Source organism: Macrobrachium nipponense, chromosome 12 (assembly GCF_015104395.2).
Source record: "Macrobrachium nipponense isolate FS-2020 chromosome 12, ASM1510439v2, whole genome shotgun sequence".
In the NCBI taxonomy this organism is placed as follows: domain Eukaryota; kingdom Metazoa; phylum Arthropoda; class Malacostraca; order Decapoda; family Palaemonidae; genus Macrobrachium; species Macrobrachium nipponense.
In genome coordinates, this window is record NC_087205.1 from 51,487,101 (window position 1) to 51,510,037 (window position 22,937).

General features: G+C 40.1%; 1 protein-coding gene across 1 annotated transcript in view; it reads left to right on the forward strand.

Annotated features, from left to right (window-relative positions):
* Positions 1 to 22,937, forward strand: part of LOC135224527 (nucleolar protein 6-like) — a 254,757-nt gene that overhangs the window by 107,598 nt on the left and 124,222 nt on the right. The window contains exons 10-11 of the mRNA XM_064263598.1: positions 9,738 to 9,898; positions 19,482 to 19,603. Of these exons, the coding sequence (XP_064119668.1) occupies positions 9,738 to 9,898; positions 19,482 to 19,603 (283 nt within the window). The remainder of the gene's footprint in view (positions 1 to 9,737; positions 9,899 to 19,481; positions 19,604 to 22,937) is intronic.

Sequence of the window (22,937 nt, forward strand, 5' to 3'; positions counted from 1 at the left end):
ATATCTTCTTAACCAGCCTAACCAACTTTTCTGGGACTTTCTTCTTCCTCAAATAACAAAACATCACTTCTCTTGAGATTCTGTCATATGATTTCTCTAGGTCTATAAATGCACAACAGAGCTCTGGTTTCACTCTAGACTCTTTTTCTGTAGCTTTCTTACTATGAAGATGGCATCCACTGTCCGTCTTCCTCTCATGAATCCATACTGCTGTTTCTCAATTTACAGTCTCCCTTAATCTCTGATCCAGTATCCTCTAAAACTTTCGATCCATGCTCTGTTAGTTTAATTCCCCTGTAGTTACACACCACAATCCATGACATCTCCCTTCTACTTGCATTTATATACCATTAGACTCTCCTCCCAGTCCCTTGTCATTTATTCCTCTTCCCATATGGTTTTTAATAAACCCAGGATCCTTTTCTCCCCCTCTTTACCAGTAATCTGATCCTTCAATTTGGAATCTGATGGACTTGTTGCTTTACCATTCTTCATTTTATTTAGTGCTCTCTTCACTTATGTATTCTGCATCGCCATCACTGGTCCCCACCACCCTCTGGGCTTCCCCCATCTCTTCTCTCTCATTTTCAGTATTCAAAAGTTGTTCAAAAGACTCTCTTCATCTCTTTTTAATGTCTTCATCCCTATGTAATATATATTTCCATCTTTGTCCTTGATGAGACCCAATTTACCTAAATCCTGTCTCTGTCTTTTCCTCAAGTTTGAAATCTTATAGACATCCTTTTCACCTTCTCTTGTTCCTAGTCTCTCATTCAACTACTCTGCCTCCCTTCCTCACATCTCTTTCCTCTTCTTTGTACCATTTCTCAGCAGCCTGTGCATGCCTTACTTTCCAGTCCTGAAATGCTTTTGATTTTCATTTAATTGATTCTTGCACCCAGAGGCAGCTCATGAGTAGGCACTGTAGAACTGCAGCACCCCCTATAGATTTTAAACATATGCACAAAATTATGAATATATACATGATTATGGGAAATTAAATATAGAGTATCAATAATCTTTAAAAACTATTACAATTCTCTTGTTTTTGTAAATAAAAAAAAGCAAATCAATTGAAATAATATGTGGAACTGCTGGTGCTCAGCAGTTCTAATTTTGGTAGCAGGGTGATAATGTTGTAGCCAACCTTGCTTTGGAGCAATGTTAGTCCAGCTGTTGGAAAGGAAAGGTGTGTTTTGAAATTTGTCAAAGCTTAATCAAAATGCACTATTAATGATAGTGTTAAAATTAGTGACAATACTGATGATATGTAATGTAATGCAGAATAATCAACTGTGGCAAGTTGTAGTAAATGGGAAAAAATTATAACTGCATTAATGTGTGTATGTGGATGCATTTGTCTTGTGTTTTAGCTGGGTGTGATTATATATTGTATAATTGTTATGGGTATAGATAAGTGTGATTATATATTGTATAATTGTTATGGGTATTTTATGCATTGTTGAAATATGGTGGGTGTCCTATATATAGACAACATGTGGTAGATTCTAGAAGGTGTCTGTTGATGTATTTAAGTTGTGTTGTGACGTCCATAGGCTGTGACGTCATGAGACAAGATGGCGTCGGCGTCGGCAGGATGTAAACAATAACACGGGGCAGTAGAAAGCACGTGTTGGTGGTGTGTGGTTGGTAGGGGAGAGCTCTCTGTCTGGTAGGAGTTGTTTTTTGGGTCGTAAGTCTTGTGGTGCTGGTGTTTTAAGGTGATTTCTGGAGTGTACTGGAGTTGGAGAAAGCGTACAGGTGGGTAGATTATTCATTTTTATAGAGAAAGAAAGGAGTTAGGCTAGGCCAAAATTCAAACTGGTAGCAGAGCGTGGTTGATCAAAGATGCCTGGATCCGACAGTGAACAAAGGGAGACTACTAGATGGAGAAGGGAATGTCCTAGGTTTAGCGGGATACAAGAAGAATACAAAGAATGGAAAGGTCAAGCCGAAGATTGGCTATTGTTGTTGTATGGAGAAGATACAAAATACCCGGCGATAGAAATGAGAATGAGCTTAAAAGGGAAAGCCCGAGAGCTAGTGGAAGCATTAGATAAAGATAGGGTAGATTACAGTTCAGTTGACCGGACCGTGTAACACCATTTTGCCGGTCCGTAATCCCTCCGCCAAGGTAAGTAGTTCTCGCAGATGACCCGCAGCCTACCAAACCCGACCCAGCCGACCAAACCCGAACCCAACCCACAGGACCGAACCCGAACATGCATCAACATGAAAGCCGATTCTCTTCGATATTTTTAATCTTGCCAAACTAATCTTTAGGACCTCCAATTTAATTTACAGTATTCTATATTTTCACCCATGCCCAACTGAACTGTAAGAGCTCCATTTTTTTTCCCTTCGTTATTCTATTTTTTTCCCATGCTTGCAGGAGTTCCATTTTTTTTTCATTATTCGATATTTTGACTCTTGCCCACGATAGTTTTTACCCGTGCCAACATAATCTGTAGGAGATACATTTTTTTCCCCATTATTCGATATTTCTTTCCTTGCCCAACTCATCTGTAGACCTACATTTTTTACATTCTTCGATACATATTTTCCAGGTACTAGTTATCCGCTAGGATAACTAGTACCTGGAACGGACCATGCCCGACCTTCTCGACCCTTCAGTCTGTTCCTGCTTCTCAGCCAGTTCAGTGCTTCGTCATAGCTACCATGTCTTCTTCTGCCGAGAATTTGTCGTGTTCCGCACACGTGGCGTTTCGCTGCCGCCGTTCCCGTCACGCTGGAAGACATATACATTTTGTGTCAAGACGAACGATCCCTAGTTAGTTATTTAATGAAAACAAATTCCCCTTGTTCAGTCATCTCGGAAAACAACCGTCCCGCCAAGAAAGAAAAATAAAATCCTCTACCCAGAAGATTTGAACGACTCGGATTTCTCTTATTAAGTTCTATATTTCGGGACGACTAGCAACATCTCCAAGGTAAGGTTATCAATGTAAATGCACGTTATTCTAATTATTTTGCCAAAATTAAGCACGCCATTGTTATTTCCGCTTTGCTGAAGTCAGGCACGCTCAACATCCGAACATTCACGTTCGCTAGAAGTCCACGTGTTTCGAACGCAGTCCATGTGTTCGAGCAAACAACGTGGCCTTGACTTTAACCAATGTATTCTCGGAAATATTAATTTTGTTTAGTTATCAGTAAGGATATACGGGTGCCAGCCATATTTATGGACAAGTTATATTGGTTAGATATTTATAATTGTTAACTTACTACACAGGGGGGTCCAGGGGGGCGAAGCCCCCCGGCCAGGTAAGGACATGCAGACTTAGTTTGGTTAGGTCGGTTCCTTTGGTTAGGTAGCAATCACTGTTAATATACTATACTGGGGGGTCCAGGGGGGCGAAGCCCCCCGGCCAGGTAAGGACGTGGAGACTAACTATGGTTAGGTTGGTTCCTTTGGTTAGGTAGCAATCACTTAATATACTATACTGGGGGGTCCAGGGGGGCGAAGCCCCCCGGCCAGGTAAGGGCACGCGGCCTAAGTTTGGTTAGGTTGGTTCGTTTGGTTACGATCACCGGAGCTCCTACAGTTTAGTTGGAACAGGAGCTCCTACAGTTTAGTTGGAACGGGAGCTCATACAGTTTAGTTGGCCACTGGTTTTTTTTGCTTGGGTTTCGTGGTTTTTAGTGTTCATTGCCGTCGTTTGGTTAGCCTAACACAACGGGGGACGGGACCTCCTACATTTTTGTTGGTACGTGAGCTCCTACAGTTTACTTGGCAACGGGTTCGTCTGCTAGGGTTTTGTTGTTTTTCGTGTTCATTGTCGTCATCTGGGTTTCCCCCCACCCACCCCAAAAACCGGTTTCCCAATGGCTCCCCCCTTATTCCGTTTTTCATTTACTCGCATGTACTCCCCCACCCAAAAACCCCGGTTCCCAAAAGGGTCCCCCATTATCGTTTTTATAGGTTCGGGGTTTTTAAACCGGGCGCCAAAACAAAGCGTCCGCCATCTTGTTTGTATTGCTCCGCCGATTCCATAGCAGACGAAACCCGTGGTCAACTGAACTGTAAGCGCTCCTAAAGATAAACTTACTGGTACAGAGGGTCCAAAGTTAATCCTAGAGAAACTAGATAAAGCCTATCTAAAAGACTCGGTAATGGAGAATTACGGTAGAATAAAAAGATACCTTCTAATAAGAAGAGAATCTAGTGAAAATATGGCGGACTATTTAATTAGATACGAGAAGGCAGCATCTGAGTGTGAAAGAGCAATGGGGAAAGGCGCGCTTGAAGGCGAAGTCAAGGGTATCATGTAATAGAGCAAGCAAATCTCACGGAAAATCAAAAACAATGGTATTATCGGCTTGTGGGCAAGAAAAGCTAGAGTACGGAACAGTGTCGCAAACAATGAAAAGACTATTTGAGGGATTAGGGACTAAAGAGGAACGGGAATGGTGGGGTTCGTCAGAAGGCAATGCCAGTTCTGGGAGAGGGGAGGGAAAACCAAAGATATCGGGGAAGATGGAACCGAGGAAGGGGTGGTAGAAATCCTATAAACAAAGAAGGGAAGGTAACAGTATGTGCAATATGCAGCTCAGAATGGCATTGGGCTAGGGATTGTCCTCAGAATTTTCATAATAGGAAGAAAACTGAAACAAGACTAGAAGAAAATAAGGTAAAAACAGAAAATGGACAGAAGAAGAAGAGGTTTATGTAGGAGAAGTTAATAAAATAGTGGAAGCATCATGGGAGGTGGTTGATGCAATTTTGGACACAGGGTGTAAATCAACAGTTTGCGGGGAATTGTGACTAGCACGTATTGTCATGGATTTGAGTCAGGAAGAGTTGAGGAGAATGAGGGACACTAGGACAGAGTCTAATAAAGTGTGTAATTTTGGTGAGACATCTTATAAGTCCAGAGGAATAATAGAAATACCTGTGATACTAAAAACAGAAAGTTTTATTTGAAGACGGAAATTCTGCAAGGTGATATACCCTGGCTGATAGGTAAGCAAACCATGAGTAAAATGGGTATGACCCTAATTTGAAAGAAAATTGTGTCATAGTAGAAGTATTAGGGGGAATGAAAGTAGAGTTAAGAGAAGACGAACAGGGTCATTTAAGAGTGCCTATAAGGAGGAGGAAGGTAGAAGAATTATTACTGGAGGGTTGGAAGGGAAAGAATCCGAGGGAAATTAAGAACACAATGAAGAAATTACATTTACAGTTTGGTCATGGAAGTGGAGATAAAATATGGAAGCTAACAGAGGAAGCACAATGGAGTAATGGGTTAATCGAAAAAGAAAAAGAGGAAATAAGAAAGTTACTAACGGAACTGATTAAAAATTGTGAGGTTTGTAAAAAATACAAAAGAAACCCCGCCAAAACCGGTAGTAGGCTTTTCTTGGAGTAAAACGTTCAATGAAGTCATAGCGATGGATGTGGGAGAGATAGAAGAGAGAAAGTTCTTGGTAATAGTGGATATGGCAACGAGATATTGTCAGGCCTGTTGGATAAAAGATAAGAAACCAGAAACTATAATAAAGATACTTTTTGAGTGCTGGGTTTGCTATATTTGGAGCACCCTCCAAAATATTGTCAGATAATGGGGGAGAATTTCAAAATGAAAAAGTAAGGAGGATGGCAGAAAAATGGAATATTAAAGTATTAGCCACAGCATCAGAATCTCCGTGGAGCAACGGATTATGTGAAAAGACCGTAGGCATGATCAAGGGAAGTGTAAGGAAGATGATGGAGGAAGAGGAAGTAGATTGGTCCCTAGCTTTGAAATGGGTAGTGAGTGCTAGGAACTGTTTAATGAATAATGGAGGTTTCTCTCCCAACCAATTAGTATTTGGAAAAAACCCTTCACTGCCTAACCTAATAGGAGAAGAAAGTTCTAGTCCTGCAAGCAGAGAAAAAGGGATGGAAGAGGGTATGGTAAGGGACACACTGAATGCAATGCAGGGAAGGCCAGAGAAGCATTTATAAAAAATGAGTCCTGTAATAAAATAAGAATAGCGCTAAACAAAAACATCAGAGAACATAAATTTGAAGAAGCAGTGGTAGGAGATGAGGTATTCTATAAGAGGGAAAATGAAAATGAATGGAGAGGACCTGCTCAGGTAGTGGGAGTATCGGGGAAAACAATAATAGTCAAACATGGGGATTCTTTAAGAGAAGTAGCTAGGATACATGTGACAAGGATTCAACGACGATCACCAGATACAGAAGAGATATCGGCTAGAATAGATAAATCCCATGGGGTGAAAGGTAGGTCAGATGGCCCAAATGAAGGGAAAGTAGATTGGCTGGAAGGAGAGGAGATAATAGGTGAGAGAAGGAATGCAGACACAGAAGAGACTATAGAAAGAGAGGTGATAGAGGAAACAGTGGAAGATAACGGGCAAAGTGGGTCAATAGAAAGCGAGTTAATGGAAGAGATACCAAAATTCAAAAAGGGAAATAGAGTTAGGGCTATAAACAATGATACAGGACAAGTAGAAGAATGGACTATTTTAGGTCTTGCAGGAAAAAGATCAAGCCAAGCATGGGCTGATTCGTACAATATACGAGACTCACAGTCAGGTGACAAAGGGTGGGTTAACTTGAGGGATTATAGTCAGGTAGAAAAAATTGAAGATGAAGAGGAGGTGTGCTGGGATTTGAAAATAGAAGCATAATGGAAGCTAAAGAAAAAGAACTTCTAAGTTGGAGAGATAACCAGGTATATGAGGAGGTAAATGATGTTGGACAAAAAGCTATATCTACAAGATGGATAGTAACTGAAAGATAAAAGGGGGGGAAAGGATATGTAAAGCAAGATTGGTAGCTAGAGGGTTTGAAGAAGAAATGGCTGAGTGGGAAAAGGATGCTCCACATGCAATGCTGAAATTTTAAAATTCTGTCTAACCATAATAAAGTGAAAAATTGGAATTGTTATACATTGGATGTCAAAACTGCATATTTACAAGGTGACGAGATACAAAGAGAAGTGTACTTGAAGCCACCAAGGGAAGATGGTTGGAGGGGATTATGGAAGTTGAAGAAAACAGTCTATGGGCTCAAGGATGCAGCAAAAGCATGGTATTGTAAAGTGGTGAAAGTAGTGAAGGAGCTTCAAGGTGAGAGAAGTAGACTAGAACCTAATATATTCTTTTGGAAAAAGAACAATAAATTGGAAGGCATTTTGTGTACACACGTAGATGATTTTTGCTACGGAGAAACTGAAGGATTCTTAAAGGAAACGATTGGGAGATTGAAAGGGAAATTGCAAGTAGGAGAACAAGAGAGTAAAAGGTTCAAGTATATAGGAGTAGTAATAGAGCAGAAGGAGAATAGATTTTCCCTTAATCAGTGGCAGTATATAAATTCCATAAGAGAACCAGAGGCTAGAAGATATACGGGTAATAGAGTGCTAGAACAAAAAGAGTTAACAGAGTACAGATCAGTGGTAGGGACAGCTGAATTGGGTATCACTACACACGATGCCAGAAATATCATATGATATTAGCGAATTAAGTAAAGCATTTAAAGAAGGAACAACTCAGGATATGAAGAAACTTATTAAAATTGTGAGAAAAACTAAGAGCATGATGGGCGAAGTTACAATAAGTGAGATGGAAGAAGAAAGGGTTTATTGGGAAGCCTATGCAGACGCTTCATTTGGAAACATAGAAGATGGCCATACTCAACTGGGTTATATTATTTCTTTGACAGATGGGAAGAGGAGAAGTCCCATATGGTGGAAGTCTAGGAAATCCAGGAGAGTGGCAAAATCCACCATTGAGGCTGAAGCCCTGAGTGTTGGGGAAGCTGTAGAAGGATTGATATATTTCAAGCATTTGTGGAAGAGGTAGTAGGAGGGAGAAATTTAGAAGCCTTGGTTAACACTGATAGTAAAACACTAATGACCGCCATCAAATCGAGCACTGGTGTAAGTAGCAAGAGATTAAAAATAGATATTGCTGCAATAAGGGAAACCATTGAATCCGGGGAAATAAAGGAGGTGAGATGGATAAAAGGAAAGGAGCAAGTGGCTGATGTATTAACTAAAGCAGGAGTTTCAGGGGAATGTATTAGAAATTATGTAGAGGGTAAAGAGTTGGAGGACGAAGGAAATTAAGAGGGAATACTAGGTTAGGAAACAGTCGGAGTGGAGGGAGAAAGAGATAAGTGTGATTATATATTGTATAATTGTTATGGGTATAGATAAGTGTGATTATATATTGTATAATTGTTATGGGTATTTTATGCATTGTTGAAATATGGTGGGTGTCCTATATATAGACAACATGTGGTAGATTCTAGAAGGTGTCTGTTGATGTATTTAAGTTGTGTTGTGACGTCATAGGCTGTGACGTCATAGACAAGATGGCGGCGGCGTCGGCAGGATGTAAACAATAACACGGGGCAGTAGAAAGCACGTGTTGGTGGTGTGTGGTTGGTAGGGGAGAGCTCTCTGTCTGGTAGGAGTTGTTTTTTGGGTCGTAAGTCTTGTGGTGCTGGTGTTTTAAGGTGATTTCTGGAGTGTACTGGAGTTGGAGAAAGCGTACAGGTTGGTAGATTATTCATTTTTATAGAGAAAGAAAGGAGTTAGGCTAGGCCAAAATTCAAAGGGTGTTCTTTAGTCCTTTTGTTTTATATAGGGATATGTTATTTTACTGTCATACTCAGTTTTGTATCTTAATATTTTTGTTTTTGAGTTTTTATTCCTTTTAATGGTTTAGTGATTATTATGCTACGCTTGTCACCCAAAAATTTTCTAAAGTAGCACCCCTACTAATTTAAGTCATACGTCTCCATTCAACCACTACTTTTACTGAATATATATACATGCTAAACAGTCACTAAGTGCTAAGCACTCACTAAAACTTAAACATTCACTTGAATACTTTCACACTAAACATTCGTTAAACATTTACCAAACCTAAACACTCACACACTAAATTGTCGTTAAACCCTAAACACTCACTAAACATACACTGAATACGTACACGTTAAACATTCACTGACATTCACAAAACATTCTTCTTCCTTCCCACTGCTATCCCGACATTAAGGGGTCGGTTGCCTGATGCGCCTTCTCTGCTGCCTTCTATCAAAGGCATCATCAGGCATGGTTTATTGTTTGGTGAAGGGGGTTGTTACAACTGCATGTCCTTGCTGTCATCAACCACAGTTATTGGTAGTGAGCCTAGCCTTTACTAAAAAAAGGATGATTGCAAGGCGGCAGTTTTCCAGTTATTGGCGGTGGGCCTAGCCTTTTACTTAAAGTAAAACTGCAAGGCAGCAGCTCTCCTTTTAGTCACCATTTATGACATGCAGGACCTACGGTGGTAGTATTCACTAAATCCTAAACACTCACTAAACACTAAACTTTCACTAAACTCTTTTCTCATAAAACATTCAGGATAAAAAGCACTTACAGTTACATTAAGTCCCTGTTCAGTTTGTGTGGTTACCAGACCTTTAAAGATGACCACAAGGCTCTGCAGTGCCACCCTGGTGGATGACCACCAAACTAGTATGTAGTACTGGTATACAGATAGCATCTCCAGATATATACCCTCTATGGTGGAGACCAGTAGAGAGACTGAGGAGTTCATGGAGAAATGGTGTAGATGTAGACCTAGACCATGTGGGAATTCATGTAGAAAGTACAAAAGGGAAAAAGTAATGTAGAGAATTAATTTCTCAGTATACATATTTTGAAATGTATTAGAATATGAAGGAATTATGCATATCTACAATTTTTCAGACTCCGTGGACTGGAGTGTAAAAGGGACATGTATGAAGAATGACTCTCCAGAGGATGTGCCTTCATTGGACAAGCTTCATGATTTGTTTGAAGTTGTATTTATGGATCCATCTGGCATGGTTAATTTGGCAGGAAATTTGATGAAAGAGGACTTTTTATTGGTAAGTAGATGAAAGCTGCTATTTCAGTACATCAAACAGTGTGCTTTATATCCACAATTACAGTTTTATAAGCATACAACTACTCAAGGGGGCCAGCCGGAACCCTTATATATGGGGGTATAGGGCGCAAAATGCAAAGTCATGAAAAAAATTAATTGAGCTTCGTATGGCAATGGAGAATATGTATAAAATATTTCATCAAAATTCCTCTTACTTTCGTAGTTACAGGGTAATTAGTAAATGTAACTCAATAAGCCAAAAACATTTTAGATGGTTATGCAAAAAACTATTTTTAATTAAAATCTTTAGAGGGTCCAAATTTGAAATGTTGTATTTGCAGTATTGAGGACCAACTTAACCATATGTTTGTGACTTGTTCCAATTAGAACTTAAACCTTTGTGTTTTACCTGGATATACTTTCTTTGAAATCCAGTTAAATCATTGAAACTTGGTACTAACATGGTAATTAACAAGCAGCAAGGGACAGAGGGATTCTACCCTCCTATTCCTCCAGTTCTTGATGGTGTTCCATTGCTTCCTTGCTGATCTTTGCTGCTTCTACTGGGCCGTTGGAGACATGCTTTCTGTTTTTTCTTTCGCTTCCAAATCATTCTTGGTTTGTCTTTCCGGGAAGGGGCCTCTCACACCCAACCTTGTTTGGAGTTTGCTCCATCTCTATTTTATGAGCATGGCTTGGGATGAATATTTGTGTCCAGACTTCCTATGAGGAAGCTGGTATTTCAGAGTTGCCTCTACGATAGTTCCCTCCTTACTGTTATTAGCTAGGGAGTGGTCCTTTTGGTCTTGATTCATCAGGATTCCTTCCAAAGAAGATTCTTATTGTAACCCTCATTGATGGCAGTTCTACATTCGCTGTTCAAGGAGTTCCTTTGATTCCAACTGGTTCATGGCACTCTGAACAATAAAAAAGGTCAGACACCCTTTAGATGGAGTATTGATTGAAGGTCATGTGGTCTTCTTAGCCTTCTTCAGCCTTCTAACCTCATGAGTTGCTGCATTAGGATTATACCCACCAGTTTTCTGCTGTGGGCATCTGTGATTAGGAAGGACAGGATCAAGTTTTTCCCTTATTGATCATGTATGAACAAGGTCTGTGTTATGCCCAATTCATCCCTGTGCTTGTTATGTCTGATGTTCTCTATTGTCTTTTCATCATTTCTTTCCCTTGGATATCTGTGAAGACCCACTAGGAGATTGGAGATGGCCTGGCTGAGCCTGTTTATGATGTTTGACTGTGGGCTCAGTAATTTGGTCTGTTGTTGCCACACTCCAGTTCGGAGACATTCTAGGTATCTCTGGGCAGTGCAAGACAGACTTTCAAGTTCACGGTAATTCCTGAGTCTCAGATGATTTTCATCGCCCCAGTTTTTTCATATGAGTTGTGATGGTATCCACCTCACCTGCTCTAGCCATTTGAGGTTTTGATATCATGTGGAGGAGTCACTTACGTTGGTTTAATAATCTTCCATAGTCTGCATCTTCTTGTATGCTGATTATGAGAAGTAGCCTTTGGGGAGGGCAACTCTCCAGAGGTCATTGCAGTGACTGTTGTGTGGATGGCTGGTCTGTTCCCTCTGCCCTTTATGTACTCACTCAAGAAGGTTCATGGTTTTATACACCATGTGCTGGGTTCTCATCTGCCCTGGTCCTTAATTCCTGTAGTAACTGAATTCTTCTCTTTGAAAAATTTCATTTTTGCTCTCACCTTTCCCTTTCGATGAGTTGTTGCCCAATCTTCTCTCTATGCTTCCTCCAAAAAAGACAGAACTCCTAACAGTGACAGTAGTTTTAATGCTTTTTTCTGCCTTGGCTCTTGCAGTTCCAAGGATTACCATGAGCCTGTAATTTTCTTCTTCATGGTGGGGTCTCATTGCCTTCATTTATTGCTTCTGGGGCTCCTGTTGAGCACATTCATGTTTTTTTTTTTTCATAAGCTACTTCTCTTTGCCCCATCTTTTTGAAGTGCTTCAGTGGACTCTATACCTTTTCCATAAGTATCTTATGTTTTGCTGTTTTCTGTGCTCTTTTGAAATTGTTCTTTTCTTCCTTGGGACCATCAATTGTTCCTCGATTGGTTTGTATCTTTCTGGCCTGCTCAGTCACATTCATCCACTCTCTTGAGTTACTTGATATCACCACTTACTGTAAGATACATGGTCAGTGTGTCACATGTGAATGAGGTAGATAAACATATCACTAATGTAAATTATTAAATGAAAACATGTACAGCTTGTTTTCTAGTACAATTTACATATGTATTGTCTTCACTGTCTTTATAGTAAATAAATAAATAAAAAAAAAAAAAAAAAAAAAAAAAGAGAGAGATCAAAAGTAAATTTTCATATGGGATTTGTCTAATTATCCATAAGCTGGTTCTGTCTCCAGGTTTAAAAAAATGTGCAATAGTTATAGCCTACACAATACTTACCGATTTTGCCAAGTCTTTGAGTGCATCCACATGCAGCACACAAACTAGGCATCCTGTAAAACAATAATATAAGAGCTTATGTATTTCCATAACAGACATCAGAGCTAAACTGAGCTACCGTATTTTGATAGGTCATGTGGCAGGTAAGGTGAGTGAGCTTTTTTGTCCTACATGAGCTGACCCGGTCGGCTTCACTAATCCAGGAATAGGGCATCTCCACCTCTATTCAACCTCCTTGTAGGTGATAGTAATTAAAGTTCCAACAAATTCTGTTTGGACAACTAATAAAATTTAAGAGAAAGTTTATAAAGAAACTTAAGTGACTTTTCATGTAAATTTTCCCCACCTCATTGAAAGGCCCAAAGGTTTGGGAAATATACTGCTGTTAAAGTAATTTAAGAATGGGTATGACCTTTGCTTAATGATTTTTGGAGTTTACTGAGCCTTTAACCCATAATGGACTGATACCCTCACATGAGTAGTAATTACAGTAATACCTTGAGATGCGAGTATAATTCGTTCCTGGACTGAGCTCATAAGTCAGTTTGCTCTTATCTCAATTCAATTTTTCCCATTTAAAATAACTGACAAAAATGTAATCCTTTCCAGCCCTCTAAAAACACCCAAATCAATGATAATAACAATTGAAGAAACATATTTTTAATTGCTATACTGTATAGACATATATGTAGTACGTACTGTACATACACACACACACAAAATTATATAATAAATATATACTGTGATATGAAATACATAAAATGTGGTTTTATTAGGAGTTCTTACCTTTGAGACAGACAATAGCGGTTAACGGCGGTGTGTGAGGAGAGAGAGAGAGAGAGAGAGAGAGAGAGAGAGAGAGGAGAGAGAGAGAGAGAGAGAGAGAGAGAGAGTGAGAGAGTGTGTCTGTACTGTTCCTTACATGTAGCGTAACTTAAAATTAACTTAACTGAACTTAGCTTCATTTTTTTTAACCTTTTATTCTTTTCTATTTTCTTTTTTTTTTTTTACTTTTTTTGATTAAGTATGTACTTATTACTATTCTTCACTTGTCTTAGCTCTTTTTGCCTCACTTTCACTTGCTGCAGGCCTTTTAAACAAAAACCTCTCTAAGGAGCTTTGTTTCTGCCTCCCTTTCAAAATGTTGCGGAAATGAAATGAGTAAGACAAGCGTCATTAAAAAGAGCTGAAGCACTACAAGTAGAAAATTTATCAGGGTGTTTCTTTTCAATAAAATCAGAAACATCTTGCCACTTAGCCAGCCAGCATTTCCTTAATCTCCCTTGAAGAATAAATTCCTCCGGTTTGACCTCCTCCTCGCTACTGATCTCTTGCAACACCTCTGAATGTTGCATCATTTATAGCTCTATCAACTCCACAGAGTAGAGTTGTTCTTGATGCTCCTCGACAAGGTCGTTGAAATCTGCCTCATCTAGCTCCAGCCCCATGGACTTTCCTAGAGACACAATCTCTTCCAACACAGCGGGCTTGGGCTCAGGCTGCGGATCGAACCCTTCGAAATATCTTTCAGCTATAGAATCAGGCCACAATTTCGTCCATGCTGAATTTAAGGTTGTTCTTGTTGCACCCTGCCGTGCTTCATCAATAATTTTCAAACACTTTACAATGTTGAAATGGTCTGACCAAAAATTCAGGAAGGGTGAGGTTGGTATTATCTGTGATGTCAAAGCATTTCTTAAACAAATGCTTTGTGTACAGCTTCTTAAAATTAGAAATGACCTGTTGATCCATGGGCTGGAGCAGTGGAGTGGTTTTTTGGGGGGGAGAAAGAGGACCCTAATGAATTTAAATTCATCAAGAATGTCATCTTCAAGACTTGGAGGGTGGCCAGGGGCATTATCTAGGACGAGAAGACATTTCAATGACAGGTTTTTTTCCAGCAAATATTTCTTGACTGCCAGACCAAAGGCCAGATTTACCCATTCCCTGCAAAAATACCTGGTAACCCATGTCGTTGCATTACCTCGCCACATCACTTGAAGTTTTTCTTTCAAGATATTGGGATTCTTGAAAGCTCGTGGGTTCATGGAGTGATACACTAACTGAGCTCTTTCATGCTAGTAGTTTTCTCGTACCACGGCTGTGTTTGAATTCATACAAAAGCTTGGGAGTTTTATCCATGTTGCTGATGCACATAATATTGCCTTACCAGCTTCAGCTACATTTATAACATGAATACAGTGAGTAATTAGTTGCTTGCAGATGAATACAATAAACGGATGTTGCTAACGGATTCGATCATATTGGCAACATAGTAGTTCTCGTTCAGTTGTTCATAGCTGTACGCAGTTATACGAGTATATATCATAAAGATAATACTTTTTAGCTTAGAAGAGGGTGCAAAGTTATGGAGGTGGAGATGTTAGACGATTGTAATTCGGCCTCTCTCTCTCTTTTACTTTCCTAATTACATATTCTCTTTATTCATCTTACTTTCCACTCTCTCCTAACAGTTTTCAGTGTCCAACAGAGGCTTTTCCTCCTGTTACACTTTTCAAATCTTTTACTGTCAATTTCTTTTTCAGCACTGAATGACCTCATAGGTCCCAATACTTGGCCTTTGGCCTAAATTCTATATTAAACCCAACTATCTCGCTGCCTGACTGAACGCTGCTGCCTATGCCAGCTGCGCAAGAGATATAGAAAGACTTATTTTCAAATGTACCAATTTTAATTACTAACCCCATCATAAAATCGAATTATCGCAAGACAAATTACTGTAGCTTGAATACGGACTGTATTCACAATCACATCTTGAATAAGTTTCCTGTTTTTCTAATGATATTTGTTTAGATTAACGTGGGGAATAGAGTCAGTCTAGTTTCCCTCTCTCCCATTTTTTCTGTTATAACTTATAATGTCTTTATCTTCTTTATCTGGTCACTCTTCGGAGGTCGCTTCAGCGTCTTCTCTCGCTCATCCTGTTTCTTTGCCAATAAGACAGCAGAGCAAGAGTTTTCATCGTTTTATCCTGAAATTTGGGGATTTCAACCTCTCTCTCTCTCTCTTTTTGGGGTTAAAGGAAGCAGTTCTGGAGGGGCTGCCTTCTTAGCACCTTCCACGGGTCCTGTAGTTCTCAGGCTGCTGGTGTTGATGCTTCAAAGGTGGTTGCGGAGTCTTCCGCAGCTCTGTATTTTCATCCTTTACTTGTTTTGAAACGTAATGTGTCCTCTGTAGTTCTTGCGGGGGCTACGGCAGTTGGAGACTCGTCTGCGGCATCGTTGACTGTATCGATACCGGTTGTGTCATCAGCCACTCCTTTCATAGGGTAGTTAGTAATCTTCCTTCTTTGGTTCCCATTTTTATACTTTAGGTGTGTGAGACGCAACGTGCTTACTGTGTTAATTGCTGGGGGGCTACAGCCGTTGACAGTTCGTCTGCACCATAGTTATCACTTTTTGTGCCCTTGGCCCCCTTCTTAGGGTAGCTGGTAATTTCTTTCTGCTGCTCCCATTGGTTCCACAATTTGTAACCTGTCAGTAAAGCATTATATGTACCACACAGTTGGTTCTCCACCTGCACAATGTCGGCGCTAGGTGCGCTGGTGGTTACTCGTAGTGACTCTCTCTCTCTCTCTCTCTCTCTCTCTCTCTCTCTCTCTCTACTGTCTCTCTCTCTCTCTCTGTCTCTCTCTCTCTCAATCTCTCTCTCTCTCTCTCTCTTTGCTTATTTCTCGACTTTTTCCTGCTGCTTTTTCTGTTCCACCTTCAAGGGGTTTCAATGTGGGTTCGGCATTGATTCCGGGCCTTCCAGGAGTACCTTCCCTCACTTGATCAATATAGTTTCAGCTCCGGACTCCAGTCCAGGTTTAGTATTGGTAAGGGGCATTAGTTGGATCGCGTTTTGCGACCTCTTCCCTTTTAGGGGGTGTTGCTCGCTCATTGTAGTCGGGTAGGTGTCATGTCATAGTCACTGGCGAGTGCGGAGTTTCGCAGACGAGTGAGACTGGTTCAAGGTTATGTCATCGTCTTGGTTGGTACATGTTTGGCGCAACAGTGTGGGGTTGACTCGCAGGGGTGGGCGTTCATCGCCAAGGTATATTCGGCTCAGGTGTAACATTATTGTCACTGGGTAGTGAGGGTATGCGCAGTCGAGCGAGACTAACTCTTTCAGGATTTGCGGAACTGGAGATGGTTGGCTCTTAAGAGGTGGTGGACAGCAGTCGGACAGGGTTACGTCATCATGTCTTGGGGGAGTGCGGTATTGCGCAGTCGAGTACGACTTGCTCAGGAGTTTATCATCGTCTTGTTGGTGTATCATTGCGCAATCGTATCGGTTGGCTCATATATGATGGGATCTTGTATGTTGTTTGGTATCAAGCAGCCAGGCGTAGTAAGTTCCGGGTTCTTGGGTGCTGCTCTTTTGGGGTTTGGCCTTTCTCCTTTTCCTGTTCCAGACAGGTCTGACAGAGGATAGATACCTTTGAAGAGAGAATCGGTGGCTAATTTAAGGTTTTTGTTTCTCTGGTGAAGGAAGCAAGTATAAACGGATGGTGGACTTTGTCCATTCTCTCTTTCTGCTGTCCATGCTCCGGAGGAATCTCACAGTTAATTCAAGTAATGTTTGATACGTTATATTCAACTAAACCAGTACTCTCAAACATCAAGTAGGCTGATCTGGTTTCAGCAAGTTGGGCAGTTTTTGGAGAAGACTACTCTAGGCTAGCATTACTTTCTATATGAGGTAGCAGGTAACTCTTCTGCCGTAGTCCGAGTTCGGTTTACGAGTCAGTTGAGGTTTTGCTCTATTGGGTTCCTTCATTGATTCGTGTGGTAGGGGTTACGGATCATGAGGCTTGTATTTGGAAGACACCTTTCACAGCCAGTGGAAGGCCTTGTCCCTCTCTGTGTGGATGTGAAGAGAGTTGGGTGTTTCTCAGATCCTGGACTGTTTGACAACCTCTTCACTTTTCAAGTGGGTTTGCATACCAGACTAACTTTTTGGATGTTTGTACTATGTTCTTGTCAACAAGAGGAGGGACTTCTTGTTAAATTATTTGCCTCAGTGCTATCTGGACATCCATAAGAAGAGGTTCTTAGTCAAGCCTTGGTTGGTTCTTCATCGCTTTTGGAGCCTTCTAGTTGGGGCTGCATCCAAGGGTGCAAAGTATCGCGGATGGCTACCCTTCGGCTTCGGGAGGAATGTTTCGGTGTCGGCGATCGTGTAGGTGGTTATTTGAGAGTCTGTGTGTTTTTTCACAACACTCTACTGTAGGGAATTTCAGTTTCTTCAGAGAAAGGTTACTCATGGGGTCCTGTTGTTGCTGTAACTCAGTTTTATAGTTGACTTGGTAGAGTTAGAGTATAAGAAGTTTAGGGAGGCAGTGATAGTCTAAAGGAACTCGAGTGTTTCTGTTGGTCAAGCTTAGGCTGAGTGTATTGTTCCTTTAGGCCCTTGAGGTTAGGCAGATCCCGATGGTCATGTTGGAATAACTACAGCTCTTCAGCACAAGTCATCATCTACATCAGTGAGCAGTAGAGAACTGAGATCCTGCACACTCAATTTCTCCTCCATGCATGAGAGGCTAGATAGCCACATGGGAGGTTCACCATTTCCCTTCCATACATGAGAGGTATAGAATACCACGTGGGAGGTTCTTCAGACTCAGGCGGTGCCTTGGACTCGACACTGATGGTATGGTACTTCCTCTGCAAGCATCCTCACCTACTGAGCTGGACGACCAGGTGAGGAGAATTGTTTTACCTCCATTAATAAGAAATATAGCTTACCACATGGGAGGTACTTCTGACTTAGACTCAACACTGATGTTGAAGTACTTTCTTTGCAACATCCTCACCTCCAAGTTAGATAACTAGGTGAGGATACATGTATTTATACATGGTAGGTTGTTTATGAGTTACCTGCATATGTTCTGTGGACAGGTCGGGCTGAATTAAATGGATCCCACCTCCATGTAAATGTTGTTAATCGGGTTAATTCAGGTGTTCAGGGAGTGTATTGCAATTTGAAGTTTTCATAATGAAACTAATATTGTAATACTTACCTGAACACCTAAATGATTCCCACCCTCCTCCCCACTTCAATTTGATAGTGATTGATTCAATTGAGGAAACAGGCCTCTGGTGGCCAGTATCAGCAGCGTTGCCAACGGTAACACAGGTAACTCATTTGACTAGATTTTACCTGCAATGTTGGTAACAATGACAGTTAAAATTACCCACTTAGTGGGTAAATATGTGGGGATATAGTTCGGGCTGGTCAGTGGCCAGGGCTAATTCAGGTGTTCAGGTAAGTATTACAATATTAGTTTTATTATGAAAACTTCATTTTCAATGTTTCAAACAGAATAAATTGACTTGAAAATGATTTCACTCATGATAATATAAATTTCATATACGTGAATGGTGATGAAGAAGATTACTATGTATTTACATATGTATGTATATTTGTATATGGCAAATATACATACATATACTATTGTTATTTTACTGTAAAAATAAGTCGAAAAATATAAAAACAAGTAAAGGAATACAAAACTGTAATAATAAGTCAAAAAATACAGAACATTATACGTATGTAAATTGTTTAGCTCAGTACATATACTTAGGTTCTACTTCATGAGTCCAGAGACTAACGGGACATTTTGAGTAAGTTACTCTGATCTCACATTTTCTTTGACAATATGACCCGAGAGAAGGGGATATTTTAGTGGGTGACAAAAGTATATCAATAATATCAAACTAAAGAAGATTAGAAAATGTTTTACAAGTTTTACAACAATATGTCACTCACAGTGCCATACAAGTCGTGAATCTTAACATTTCATTTGAGCAGTAACAATTCAGAATATGTTTGTTTAGACTTACAAACAATCAAAACTGTTACTAACTCAATTTTGATCATTCTTTGAAATTCGAACTTTAAAAGAAAACAGTTAATGGAAATTTCTGTTGTTTTTCCATGCAGTGTGATATGTTCTTTTTTTCATGTTTTAAATGTTCAAACATATCAGTTTTGTTTAGTTCTACCTTCCAATTTTTACTTCATCAAATGCATGTATATTTGTGAGTTTTATTCTCCTGTTATATTTATTGCATTTCATAAACTAACTTTGTTTTGTTCTGTGTTAAAGTAATCTTTGTGTTTTTTAGCTGAAACATGAAGCACATTTGGCCCTTCAAATTTTGAATTCTTCATCGGCTGACAGTTTTGAGTTTCTTTTCATGAAGAAAAGGGAATTTTACCAGCTTTGTGACCAGATCTTATCTCTGAGGTAAGTTTCTTATTGAAATATATTTGTTTTAAGGTGAGTCAAATTAACAAGTACCATCCTTGGATTAATCCTTAGCATTTAAGTATCAATTCTACACAAATAAATGGCTGCTGCTAATATTTTATGTCAATCACATGCAGTGGTAAGAGCAATGGATCAAATAAGCTAATTAAGCAGGTGAAGTAAATAACTAAAATGCTTTAAATTCAAAATAAGATGCAATTAACTTATAATGTGGTAATAATAGACAAGTTAGATCAATTAAATTTAAGATACACGTGAGCATGCAAGGTAATTAAAATGGAGCTAGGACTTGTGATCAGCTGTGTGCTAGAGAACAGACTTAGCTAATTACAATTTGTAAAATTCACATATTTCATAGGTAAAAGTCCTGGGTAGACTGCAGGCTAGGAGACAATCAAGGCAATCTTCTCTGAGCTAGGTGCTAGAATTACTCTATTAAGATAAGGCACTGTTTTATATATATAGGAAACGAGTGCCATGAGGCTGAGAAGACCTTTAGGTCAGGTTTGGGCCCACAATACAACTACTCAAGGGACCAAGACCTAAAGTAACTATGGGTGTTACGTCAAATGACGAAATAGGCACTGAGTTGGCTTCTGCACTAGCTTTCTTGGCATGGCCTCCATGTTGATGATCAGCTTAAATAGGATTTCTTGAGGAGCATCGTCTACCAGTGTTGTCTTCTGGGGTCATTGGTGAAGAAGTGGCTGTAGATGCAGGAGGTTTGCAGGTTACAAGGACCAACTCAGGCACAGGTTTGAGGCCATGCTGGGGTACAAACTTCCGCTGCAGTCAGAGGAATCCAGAAAAGACCATACTGAACGTTGAGCTGGCTCACGGCTGGACACTTAACACTAAGGCTGGCTCTGTCACAGGATTTGGAGAGGATACAAAGGCAGCACCAGGGCCACGAGTGCCGGACGTCCACTCCTGTAAAGGTTGCAGGGCACCAGACTTTGACTCTGGTGTGGGCTTAATGACCAAACTCTGCAGAGCACTACACTGGCCAGGTGTAGGCACTATCTGTGGCTCGATGGCAGGGCTAGAGTGAACATCAATGCCTAATGAAGACTCAAAAAGGATAGGACCCATGACTGGCCCAGAGATGGGCTGGGGAGGTGGATCATGTCCTTGGAGGAGGTCATACCCTCCAGGAATATGATTGGCTACTCCAAGCGTACAAATCCTACTTTTGTGGTGTATGATGACCCTCAATGGGACAGTTGCAAGTGTCACCATCCAGTTGTTGATGTATTCAATAGTTATGGGCTTCTCTTCAAATGGCCCCATTGAATACCTTGTCTTGCCTTGTAAGCAAAGTTTGAGTAGTAGTTTCCTCGAATGTAGAGACCTGTTGAGCACAGTACAGTAGTACCTCGAGATACGAAAGACTCAACTTACGAAAAATCCAAGTTACGAAAGCCAATGCGAAAAATTTTACTGCTCTACATACGAAAAGTTTTCAAGATACGAAAGGTTGTTGCTGTAAAGTCCCAAGATTCGCCCGGACCACCGAGAACAATTTTAAAACTACCGCGCCGCCAACTGAGTAAACTCGCCACCATCCTCCCGCTCTCCCATTGGTTCCTGATGCTAGTCACCCCATAAGGTCCTGCTCTCCTATTGGTCAGCATCTACCCCTTGTGCTTTAAGTATTCTATTGGTAAAAGGTTGCTGTAAATTGAAAAACTTATTCATGCAATACATTTAATAAAGAAAACATTAGGTAAAGATAGAATAAAGAATAGAAATGAATGGTTATTATACTGTTTGGTAGTTTCAGTAGTTGAAGAGAGATAATGAAAATTTATGGCTTACTGTGTAAGTGATTGCTTGGCGATCGTTCGATACTCGTAAGTGCTGGATGCAAACAGACGTTTGGAAGCTTTTTTTTGTTTGTTTATTATAGTTAATGGTTACTTAATAATTATTTGAAATGAGTACATGCAATACATTTAATAAAAAAAATTGTGAATTAGATATCATAAAATATAAAATAAATCAGACTGCCAACAAATACATATTTTTTAGAATTCTTCTTCTTTTTTATTATTACGTTACGTATACGCATGTTTCATTATAGCTGTCAGTAACTCGGTATCTTCATTAGGTAAAGATAGAATAAAGAATAGAAATGAATGGTTATTATACTGTTTGGTGGTTTCATTAGTTGAAGAGAGATACTAATGACAATTTATGGCTTACTGTGTGCTAGGAAAAATGATTGCTTGGCGCTAGTTTTGGGGGTCCTAAAGATGATAGATGAGTGGTCAACAGAGCAACAACAACGACAGGTTTGTTTCCAGGGTAATCTCTGAAATTTGTGGAGCCTCCTTATTTCTTATAAGTGTTGGCAATAGACTTGGCTATAATCTCTACAAGGAGCAGTTACAGTATGGGTAGGCTGGGAGTTATGGTTAGAGGGCAGCTATGACATTGCTCCCCCTTTAGTTTTGCACTGGGCTGTCAAATACACTTTTTCCTACAATAAGTACATAGTACAGGTTGGGATGAAGATGGTCCATTTCTGGGTCAGACAGACGCGGTAGTGGGACCAGAAGAAACTATGCGCCTGTGGGAAGTATACTGGAGGATGGGTGGTTTGTCTTGTAAACATTGGCCAGGCAACAGGAGTCAGTGAATAGTCTTGGCTGTTTTTCATTAATATATATAGCCAAGGGGCTGGGTATATAATTGAGGAAGCCCTCAAGTTGAAGTCGATTTAGTAAGTTCTGAGACTTGTTGCACTCAAAGCGTAAATCCTCCCACCCCCCCTGCAAGTCTCAGTTCTTTTTGTAGGAACAATGAGACCAGGTTTGACCGACTTCCTTGGGAAGACCCCGCTATCTTTTCCTCCAACACTTAGGCATAATTTCATATGCTGTTGCTACAGCCCTCCTGACCACCTGAAGGTTTCCCTTATCACCATTATCCAAGGTACAGTGGAACCTTGTTTTTCATGTGTAATCTGTTCCAGAATGTCTCACGAAATCCAAAATGTACAAAATCCAAAACAATAATTCCTATGAGGAATAATGTAAATCCAATTACCTTTTTAAATTATTAAAAAAAATATTTATATATACAATAAATGGGAAATGAATATGAATGAATGGCTAATGAAATGGATGAATAAACATTTAACATCTCTCTTACCTTTTGTGGAAGACTTGTTAGTGTATGGAAGATGGAGAGGGGAGGAGGAGAGGTCATTGTTTGGAAGGGGAGTCCTCCTCCAGAAGAACTTCGGGGTATCAAGAACCTATCTGGGGTTACTTCTCTTCAATCACAACGAGACATATTCAAGTCA